The 11388-nt window shown below is 44.5% G+C and overlaps 1 protein-coding gene across 1 annotated transcript; it reads left to right on the top strand.

The window, feature by feature from the left end:
* The first annotated feature begins 2899 nt into the window (after positions 1 to 2899).
* On the top strand, positions 2900 to 7723 carry LOC139541787 (NAD-dependent protein deacylase sirtuin-5, mitochondrial-like). The gene is made up of 7 exons (XM_071346733.1): positions 2900 to 3005; positions 3171 to 3301; positions 3583 to 3653; position 3696; positions 3753 to 3906; positions 5174 to 5276; positions 5646 to 7723. Exons 1-6 carry the CDS (start codon positions 2900 to 2902, stop codon positions 5263 to 5265), a joined length of 555 nt encoding a protein of 184 aa, XP_071202834.1. The 3' UTR covers positions 5266 to 5276; positions 5646 to 7723.
* Positions 7724 to 11388: the final 3665 nt, after the last annotated feature.

The raw sequence follows: 11388 nt of genomic DNA, 5'->3' as shown, positions 1-11388 counted from the left end.
TGCCAATCTGTCCCTGCATATCTGTCCCCAGCTCTGCTGTCTGTGTGCCATCTGTTGCCTGCTCTGCCTAATGACATCATTGTGAAACATTTCCATTAGCATTTCACTTCTTTCTTATGAACATTTTATCAACTAGTCTTTGAGATTAGGCTACTAGAGTTCTTACTATGCGTTTTGGTGTACTGACAAATACTCTGATGTCCGTCTTCTTACTTTTTTCTGCCATTTTTCTACCTGGCTGGCTGGCCTAGCTGCACACACACACATTTACACAACACATGCTGCAACCTTTTGTAATTTTAATAGTTTGTTTCATATTGGCTGGCTTCCAACAATAGCTGAATTTGTAAAGCTAGCGAGCACCAATTCCGTTTCTGTGTGTTTGCTATAATCTTTGCTACCTGGTTAAATAAAGGTGAAATAAAATAAAAAGTTCAGTAGCGACAATTTATCTTTTGCAACGAGACCATTATATATATTTAAGACAATGGTAGAAGAGAGTGTAGTTCTGTTCAGTTTGGACTTCAGTTTATCGCTAACCTTATCACAGGGACGTCGAAGCACTACAGCTGCATGCTGATCTTGGAATAAACTGACGATAGCAAAGATTCCATCTTTGACGACGCCACATAAATGGAATGGGTACTAGCTAGCTTGATAGTTAATGTCTGCTTTAGTTTGCGCGCTAGCTCTGCAAATTCAGCTAGTGTGTGAACCCTGCCAACATAAAAAATAAATAAATAACATTGCTATGGACCTGCTATGGATTGACTGGATTAACCTCACGTCAGTTACGTACATGTCCCTTTCGGACAGTAGATACGAACCCTCTATTACCTTGCCAGCTAAAGAACTGGCAGTGGATCAAACCATTGTGAGGCAAAGTGCGGGGGGGGTCGCAATCTTTTGAAACTTAAAAACGCGCTATTAAGTGTCTATAATCAGCACAAGTGCTTTCATTGCGTATTATTAATATTATTGAAATTACATAGTTATGTTTACAGTGATATATTGGGGGGGACAAATCATATTTTTCCCAAGATGGGGGGGTCGTGTCCCCCCCGTCCCCCCTGGGATTTCCGCCTATGACCACACCTCTTACATATACTGCCTAAACAGGGTAAGGACATGGATAAATTCCAGCCTGGTCTCATAGACTAGACATAACATAGTAAATGAATGACTGAATCAACAACATTTTATTTTCGTGCCCATCCCTTATGGGATTAATTGAAACATAAACAAATATTACAATACTTCACCGTGATAATTCAGTGATAACTCTTCCAGTGATAATTCATTGCGCACAGCATAAAATAATGACAAATAAATCAATACATAATAGTTAATGAGGTTATCCAAGCAATAATAATAACCCTAGAGTAGTAAAAAAAAAGACAGATAAATGAAATAGGTGGCTAATGCTCTCCTTCTTGGTCAAATAGCCCTTACACAGCCTAGAGGTGTGTTTGGTCATTGTCCTGTTGAAAAACAAATGATAGTCCCACTAAGCGCCAACCAGATGGGATGGCGTAACGATGCAGAATGCTGTGGTAGCCATGCTGGTTATGTGTGCCTTGAATTCTAAATAAATCACAGACCGTGTCACCAGCAAATCATCCCCACACCATCATACCTCCTCCATGCTTCACGGCGGGAACCACACATGCGGAGATCATCCGTTCACCTACTCTGTGTCTCACAAAGACACGGCGGTTGGAACCAAAAATCTCAAATTTGGACTCTTCAGACCAAAGGACAGATTTCCACCGGTCTAACTCGTGTTTCTTGGCCCAAGAAAGTTATCTTCTTCGTATTGGTGTCCTTTAATAATGATTTCTTTGCAGTAATTCGGCCATGAAGGCCTGATTCACGCAGTCTCCTCTGAACAGTTGATGTTGAGATGTGTCTGTTACTTGAACTCTGTGAAGCATTTATTTGGGCTGCAATCTCAGGCGCTGTTAACTCTAATGAACTTATCCTCTGCAGCAGAGGTAACTCTGGGTCTTCCTTTCCTGTGGCGGTCCTCATGAGAGCCAGTTTCATCATAGCGCTTGATGGTTTTTGCAACTGCACATGAAGAAACTTTCTTGAAAGTTCTTGAAATCTTCCGGATTGACTGACCTTCATGTCTTAAAGTAATGATGGACTGTTGTTTCTCTTTGCTTATTTGAGCTGTTCTTGCCATAATATGGACTTGATCTTTTACCAAATAGGGCTATCTTCTGTATACCACCCCCACCTTGTCACAACTAACTGGCTCAAACGCATTAAGTTGGAAAGAAATTCCACAAATTAACTTTTAACAAGGCACCGCTGTTAATTGAATTGCATTCCAGGTGACTACCTCATGAAGCTGGTTGAGAGAATGACAAAAGTGTGTAAAGCTGCCATCAAGGCGAAGGGTGGCTACTTTGAAGAATATCAAATTCAAAAGATTTGATTTGTTTAACACTTTTTTGGTTACTACATGATTCTATATGTGTTATTTCCTAGTTTTGATGTCTTCACTATTGTTGTACAATGTAGAAAATAGTAAAAATAAAGAACAACCCTTTAATGAGTAGGTGTGTCCAAACCTTTGACTGGTACTGTATTTGGATTCATCAGGGGGTGCTGCAGAACCCTCAGTACCCCTACTTCTCGCGGCTATGCTGAACACAGCCCTGTGCTTGAGTTGCATTGGATACTAGATAGCTGTCATCTTCAGAGCTCAAGAAACCTTTGTGTGTCCAAAGTAATTGTCCCTCTGGGATAAATCATGTTTTTTGTCCGAATTGAATTAAGTTCACTGTCCTTTGCTGTGTCAACATCTGTGGGGTACAGGTATTCTGGTGACCCAAATTCTTCTTAATGTGTGTTTCATATATGTGTATTCTCTCTGAGTTAGTTAACCCTGATGATTGTACGTCAGTGCACCAGTAGAGGCATCATCTCTCAGCTTTGTGTTCGTCTCAAAGAGCCCCGGACCCAGGGCAGACAGGATATGGCCAGACACAGCTCGGGTAGGACTAGTACACAGACACGCATGCCCACGCACACGCACGCACGCGTGCACGCACGCACACACACACACACACAGTGAAATCGTACACCCATTTAGTTCCTGGGTTAACTGATGCTTTGTCTGTCTGTCTCTGTCTGCTTTCTTTGTTTGCATGTGTTTTCAGACCTGGCAGTGTTCAGGGACTTGTTCTCTAAAGCCAAACACGTGGCCATCTTGACGGGATCAGTGTTGGGCGCAGAGAGTGGGGTCCCAACCTTCAGAGAAGGAGGCTTCTGGAGGAAATGGCAAGCCCAGGTAAACACACCCCTGCTCAGGCATTTCAGTTGAATACATTCAGTTGTACAACTGACTAGGTATCTCCCATCCCAAATGGAACCCTATTCCTGTTATAGTGCACTACTTTTGACCAGGGCCCTCTCTTTCTTCCCGTTTCTCCCTCTTCCTTTCTCCTCCTCCGCTCCCGCCCCCTCTCTCTTTCTTCCCTTGTTTCTCCCTCCTCCTTCTCCTTCCCCCCATTTCCTCCCTCCCTCTTTTTTTCTCCCAAATTTTCTTCTTCCTCTCTTCCCCTACATCAGGACCTGGCCACCCCTGGTGCGTTCAGTCAGAACCCGTCCAAGGTGTGGGAGTTCTACCACTACCGGAGAAAGTGAAGAAATGCAATTTACTGAGCATGTTTAATATACAATAGTGTAAGTGAAAGTACAACAATACATTTATACAAAAATCCATACATTTTACATATCAGGTGATGCCGAGGAAGAGCCCCAACCCGGCCCATTTGGCCATAGCAGAGTGTGAGGCGCAGCTGCAGAGACAGGGATGCCACGTCACCGTCATCACACAGAACATCGACGAGCTGCACTACCGCGCCAGATCCACCAACGTCCTGGAGATACACGGTATTGTAACCACGGAAATGTCACTCAGGTTGACTTTCACTGTCCCGAATAGCTAGCTAGTAGAGCCACGATAATATTACAATGTCACTGTCACTGGGAATACGTCCCAAATGGCACCCTATTCCCTATGAAGTGCACTACTTTTGACCAGAGCCCTACAGGTGATGGGCAATAGGGTGCCATTTTGGGGTGTAAACCTGTGTCTGAATAGCTAGTAGTGATTATTGGGGGGCTCATGTTATTGAAGTGTGTCTTTAGAGAATATTGTTGAAGGCTAGTTTCATTCCATTGTTTAATAGTCACTTCATCCTGGGTAGTAGTCTAGGCTGTAGATATGCCATATAAGCTTTCACAGACTTCAAAACAATCTCTACACAATGTTCTCAGCTTAGGGAAGCCTGATCAAGACAATTTAGAGATGTGAAAGCAATTATATTTTTGTAGAAATTGATTATTCGCCTCATCTAAAAACATGCTTTCCCTCAATCTGGGTACTAACCACAGTAGTTAGCTTGATCTGGGTACTAACCACAGTAGTTAGCTTGATCTGGGTACTAACCACAATAGTTAGCTTGATCTGGGTACTAACCACAGTAGTTAGCTAGATCTGGGTACTAACCACAGTAGTTAGCTAGATCTGGGTACTAACCACAGTAGTTAGCTAGATCTGGGTACTAACCACAGTAGTTAGCTAGATCTGGGTACTAACCACAGTAGTTAGCTAGATCTGGGTACTAACCACAGTAGTTAGCTAGATCTGGGTACTAACCACAGTAGTTAGCTTGATCTGGGTACTAACCACAGTAGTTAGCTTGATCTGGGTACTAACCACAGTAGTTAGCTAGATCTGGGTACTAACCACAGTAGTTAGCTAGATCTGGGTACTAACCACAGTAGTTAGCTAGATCTGGGTACTAACCACAGTAGTTAGCTAGATCTGGGTACTAACCACAGTAGTTAGCTAGATCTGGGTACTAACCACATTAGTTAGCTTGATCTGGGTACTAGACTAGTCTGTAGATGGTATATGGTTACTTTTATCTCTGTCTGGTTCCCTTGTTCTTTGTTTACTGTCTCTCTCTCTTCTCCTCTTTCTCTTCTCTACTAATCCTTCTCCTTCTCTCCTCATCTGTCGGTCTCTGTAACCACAGTCAGTCTGTTAAAAAAATTGCTGTTTGAGTTGGCACATTATCATTGTCTACTGTCAGTCTCTTCTCTTTTCTAATCTCTTCTCTCTTCCTCCTCTCCTCCTCGTGTGTGACCACAGGCAGTCTGTTTAAAACCAGCTGTATGAGCTGTGGTAATGTTGCGGTCAGCCACAAGAGCCCCATCTGTGCAGCCCTGGAGGGCAAAGGTTAAGTCACAGTCAGGTCAGCAACTTCTTGGTAACAGTATTTATTTATTATGGCTGTCTCTCTCTCGCTTTGTCTTTCTACTGCGCACGGCCGATGTTCGGGTCTGTCTGTCTGTCTGTCTGTCTGTCTCTCTGTCTCTCTGTCTCTCTGTCGCTCTCTCTGTCTGTCTGTCTGTCGCTCTCGCTCTGTCTGTCTGTCTGTCTGTCTGTCTGTCTGTCTGTCTGTCTGTCTGTCTGTCTGTCTGTCTGTCTGTCTGTCTGTCTGTCTGTCTGTCTGTCTGTCTGTCTCTCTGTCTGTCTCTCTGTCTGTCTGTCTCTCGGTTTGTCTGTATATAAAAACTGTATATAAAACTTCCTTTAACACCTGTATCTCTGTGTGTTACAGGTTCCACTTCCACGGCCCCTGCGGGACCACCCTGCCCCCTGCACTGGCACGCCATGAGACTGAAGCCAACTGAAGAGGCAGGAAGTCCCCCCCCCCAACAACCCTAAAATTGCCCAATCTGAGGAGCTGTGTCTCCCCTGGCCTGTCCCAGCCATAGTGCACTTTACACAGACTAGGCTGTATAACGCTGGATGGGTATATGAATGCAATGTAACGAATGCTATAGTACAGCAAACACACTTGCCTCTATACAGGTAATACGGCAACACGGCTAGGGCCTATGAGCTACCACTTTGGATTGGTGTTTTTGCATGATATAACCTATATGTTGTTAATTTCTCTCCCCCAAAAAGTCTATGACATGAAGTGCAATATATCATCCACAATGTTTCCCTTTGCTAAGGGCTTTTCATCCGATACCAATGCATTAGATCTGGATATAAGATAGACACATAGATCATGGTTGTATTGTCAAGACCAGGAATAACCAAAGTCTGTATCACCATAATCTGATTTACTTTGAACCACAATAGTTAGCTAGATAGAGTGCTTCTGAAATTAAGTCGGTGCGGACACTAGGGGCCAGTGTTTAGCTGTTTTGGGTAGTTTTTCAGTTTGGAAAAGGTGTAAAGCTAATATTGGTGATTTACCGCCACCTGCTGTGCTGGAGTCCTGAACCAAATCTTGTCATTCATTTGTTGTGACCACTAGATGACGATAGTAAAGCCATTTACAAACCAGAGCACCCAATTTGAAGAAGACAATGCTCTGTCATTGGCTGATTGCTCCCAAGCTATAGGAATCCTCGCCCAGTTGACTACATTAAAATGGTGGAAGCCCTTAATGGCACTGCCCATGCTAAAACAAGCTTTTGGGCACAAGAGTCCTCTATCTATTTCTATGGTCTCTACAGAGCCAGGGAAAAGCCTTATTCATTCCTGTTGGGGTTGGAGAACCTGCTGTATCTTTTGTAAAAGAGAATGTGTTCTCTATAACCTACCTGGTATTACATTGAAAACTCTTATGGTAAGTTTGAGTGGTTCTGAAGCCTGGTCCCTCTCTAGTTCTGACTTCATGTGAGTGTTCATTGATGTGTCTCTTTCAAGATTCAAGTTTCAAGTTTTATTAGTCATGTGTACAGGATACACATGGTATACACTGTCCAACGAAATGCTTACTTGCAGGTTCCTTCTCCACAATGAAACAACAATAAGAAATAATAGAAGAAAATGATATGAACATAAAGTAAATGGCTCAGTAGAATATAATAAACATTTTAGCAAAAGTATATTACAGGAAGGCACAATTTATAGTCCAATATTTACATGTGTTTTGGGGGTATTGGGGGGCGAGTGTTTAAGAGCAGTTGCCATATAATTTAATGTTAATTTCTCTACCATAAGCCTCCTCCAATGTCATTTTAGAGAATTTGGCAGTACGCCCACCAGCCTCACAACGTGTGTAGCGCCGTGTGAGCGAGAAGTTTGCTGATGTCAACGTTGTAAACAGAGCGACCCATGGTGGCGGTGGGGTTATAGTATGGGCAGGCATAAGCTATGGACAACGTACACAATTGCAATTTTAGCGATGGCAATTTGAATTCACAGAGGTACTGTGACGAGATCCTGAGGCCCATTGTAGTTCCATTCATCCAACACCATCACCACATGTTTCAGCATGATAATGAACGGCCCCATGTCGCAAGGATCTGTAGACAATTCCTTGAAGCTGAAAATGTCCCAGTTCTTCCATTGCCTGCATAATCACCAGACATGTCACCCCTTGAGCATGTTTGGGATGCTCTGGATCAACGTGCTCTGGATAATATTCCACAGGCCACAATCAACAGCCTGATTAACTCTATGAGAAGGAGATGTGTCACGCTGCATGAGGCAAATGGTGATCACACCAGATACTGACTGGTTTTCTGATCCACGCCCATACTTTAAAAAAGTTATCTGTGACCAACAGATGCATATCTGCATTCCCAGTCATGTGAAATCCATAGATTAGGGCCTAATGCACTTATTTTAATTGACTGATTTACGTATATGAACTGTAACTCAGTAAAATCTTAGAAAATGTTGCATGTTGCGTTTATATTTTTGTTCAGTATACATACTGTATCTGCCTCAATTACCTCGTACCCCTGCGCATCGACTCGGTACTGGTACCCCGTGTATAAGTTATCGTTACAATCTGGGTCAGGTGGGCGTCATTTGGAAGCTTATTGTATTGCCAACATGACTAGATAAGTTATAAAATAGGATCTTACAGCGTTAGGCTTTCACAAGGCACTTCAGAGAAACAGAGTCATTTTGGTGCACATAGAATGAGTCACGAGGGCATTCAGGTGGGTGTTCCACGGCTTCGTTTCTTTCAAAAAATATAAAACGTAGACTCATTCTTTTAAGAACTACTCAGGGTATGACATGTCATCCTTCTAACTGTACATCAAACAGAGAGATCGTAAACATATTACATGAGTTTTATGATATGGAAATGTGAAGTGCACATTTGGACTCACAGGTGTTTTGGTTTGCTTGTATGACATCAAAGTGGTATTTATTATAATCCTCAACGTCTCATGTTCCAGAACGCAATGAGTCCGCTTGATTTGCAGCATTCCCCTCTCTCTGACAACAAAACATGTGCAAAAGTAGCCCAATTAGCGGGAGGGATAGGGACATCTTATTTGACTGGTGCTCCCCTTTTGGAGCGCTGTCAGATGTATCCCATACAGTAAAGCCGGGACCCTGAGCTCTGATGTCATGTACAGCATTTCACTTTACAGCCACTGCTTCTAATTTAGGTGCTTATCATTGGACAAATCTGCAATTTTAAGGGCTACAACTGTTTTAGAACGAAAGGAAATTCATTGATGATGAATGGAAATGGATGCAAATGAGATAGTGTGTGCCGAGCGGTTGGCACTTTGTGTTCATGGTAGGCTCTGGATCTGTCAGAGGAAATGATGTACTAACCAGTGGAGGCTGCTGAGGTGAGGATGGCTCATAATAATGGGTGAAACAGAGTAAATGGAATGGCATCAAACACATGGAAATCATGTGTTTGATGTATTTGCTACCATTCCACTTATTCCGCTCCAGCCATTACCATGAGCCCGTCCTCCCTAATTAAGGTGCCGACAATCTCCTGTGGTACAAACCCATGCTTCAGTCCACATCATCCACAGTCTCTGTGTGCGTGCGTGTGAGACAGCGAGACAGAGAGAGTGATGTGTGTGTGTTTTAGGGTTGGGTCCACATATGATACTATCGAGTATCTGCGATATTTGACATTGGACGATATATGGTTGAGAAATCGTGATGTGCAAGACTATACTCTATTTGAACTTTACAAATCAAACCTGTATCAATATGTTCAAAATTAGGTCTAAATTAATTAACTAGGCCTTGTTTTTTCGCTATAAGAGTATTTATCATGAGAAGGCGACTATAATATCATAAATAAGCACAAAAATAGCACAGTCTGGAATTATTTTGTCGTTAACTGTGTAAAATGCATACTATTTGGGTGATGTGTATGTTGTGTGTGTGGTAGGGGGATCCAGACAGCCTGTGGATGTGTGTCAGGGTGATATGCACCTCCAGGAGACGATGGGATTCCTGTTGAGACTTCCTGCTCTAGAGTGGCACACACACACACACACTCTTCACAGGCCCATTTCGCTTGCAGCTTCCTGGTGGGGCTGTGGCTCAGGTTTGGTTGCTACTCATTGTCAGGTGTGGATCTCTGTGGTCAAATGCGATTATTAACGTGGCGAGGAGCTAATTGAGATTTACTCCTTAAGGAACAAAGGAAATCATACTACTGGGATCTGAGTCATAGCTTAGCCTCCTGTCCTCTCCCCAGTCTTCCTCCTGTCTCTCTTCTTCCTGTCTCGCCTCCTCTCTCTACATTTCTCTCCTTCTCTTCCCCTCTCTTTCTCTATCTTTTTCTCTCCCCCCCTTTCTCTCTTCATTACCCTCTCATTCCTAAGTGTGTCTTAGTGTGTGTGTGTCTTCCCCCTCTGCCTCTATCACCTGGCCATTAGAGTGAGAATGATGGTCCGATGGTCTCCCATGTCTCGCTGCTCCAAAAATAACAGCCCATTTCCCGCCTGTTAAGAGGCGATTTCACACCAATCTGAGCCGCATTGCCTGGGCTTGTTAGAGAGAGAGAGAGAGGGAGGGAGATAGCGAGGGAGCGAGAGGGAGGGGATAAAGGAGAGAGAGTGGTGGAAGGAGATGAAGAAAGAGACAGAGAGTGATATACACTACAAAACATTAGGAACACCTGCTCTTTCCATGACAGACTGACCAGGTGAATCCAGGTGAAATCTATGATCCCTTACTGATTTCACTTGTTAAATCCACTTCAATCAGTGTAGATGAAGAGGAGGAGACAAGTTGAAGAAGGATTTTTAAGCCTTGAGTCAATTGAGACATGGATTGTGTATGTGTGCCATTCAGAGGGTGAATTGGCAAAACAAAATATTTAAGTGCCTTTGAACAGGGTATAGTAGTAGGTGCCAGGCGCACTGGTTTGTGTCAAGAACTGCAACGCTGCTGGGTTTTCACGCTCAGCAACCTTCTGGTTATGAGCCTTGTTACCTTTCCACTGGACGACCTCCAGTAGCTGACTCTGGATCTGTCAGAATGTGTACAGTACTGAGCAGTAGGCCTACGCCTGTAGCCTCCTCCTCTCTCTTCTCTCTCCCTTCTCTACCCCCCCTCTCTCTGCCACTAACCCGACACACAGGAATCCCACTTCAATCATATTTTTCATTAAAAAAAAAACTTAAACGTCATATTTTATTCATTGAGCTGGCAAACTTTGATAGAGAATTACCTTGGAGCTGTGATATCCACTGACACCCCTCCTTCTTCCCACTGACACCCCTCCTTCTTCCTACTGACACACCTCCTTCTTCCCACTGACACCCCTCCTTCTTCCCACTGCCCCCCTCCTTCTTCCCACTGACACCCCTCCTTCTTCCCACTGACACCCCTCCTTCTTCCCACTGCCCCCCTCCTTCTTCCTACTGACACCCCTCCTTCTTCCCACTGACACCCCTCCTTCTTCCAACTGACACCCCTCCTTCTTCCCACTGACACCCCTCCTTCTTCCCACTGACACCCCTTCTCCTTCCCACTGACACCCCTCCTTCTTCCCACTGACACCCCTCCTTCTTCCCACTGACACCCCTCCTTCTTCCCACTGACACCCCTCCTTCTTCCCACTGACACCCCTCCTTCTTCCCACTGACACCCCTCCTTCTTCCCACTGACACCCCTCCTTCTTCCCACTGACACCCCTCCTTCTTCCCACTGACACCCCTCCTTCTTCCCACTGACACCCCTCCTTCTTCCCACTGACACCCCTCCTTCCCACTGACACCCCTCCTTCTTCCCACTGATACCCCTCCTTCTTCCCACTGACACCCCTCCTTCTTCCCACTGACACCCCTCCTTCTTCCCACTGACACCCCTCCTCCTTCCCACTGACACCCCTCCTCCTTCCCACTGACACCCCTCCTCCTTCCCACTGACACCCCTCCTTCTTCCCACTGACACCCCTCCTTCTTCCCACTGACACCCCTCCTTCTTCCCACTGACACCCCTCCTTCTTCCCACTGACACCCCTCCTTCTTCCCACTGACACCCCTCCTTCTTCCCACTGATACCCCTCCTTCTTCCCACTGACACCCCTCCTTCTTCCCACTGACACCCCTCCTTCT

The sequence above is a fragment of the Salvelinus alpinus genome, chromosome 16 (assembly GCF_045679555.1).
Source record: "Salvelinus alpinus chromosome 16, SLU_Salpinus.1, whole genome shotgun sequence".
Classification (NCBI taxonomy): Eukaryota; Metazoa; Chordata; class Actinopteri; order Salmoniformes; family Salmonidae; genus Salvelinus; species Salvelinus alpinus.
This window is presented reverse-complemented; position numbering and strand designations above follow the sequence as displayed.

Bases quoted from the DNA above. Each gene is read 5' to 3' on its own strand.
- LOC139541787 (XM_071346733.1), top strand. From the start codon at position 2,900: ATGATTGTACGTCAGTGCACCAGTAGAGGCATCATCTCTCAGCTTTGT. The intron at 3,302-3,582 runs GTAAACACACCC...CCCCTACATCAG, and splicing joins GGAGGAAATGGCAAGCCCAG to GACCTGGCCACCCCTGGTGC. The intron at 3,907-5,173 runs GTATTGTAACCA...GTGTGACCACAG, and splicing joins CAACGTCCTGGAGATACACG to GCAGTCTGTTTAAAACCAGC.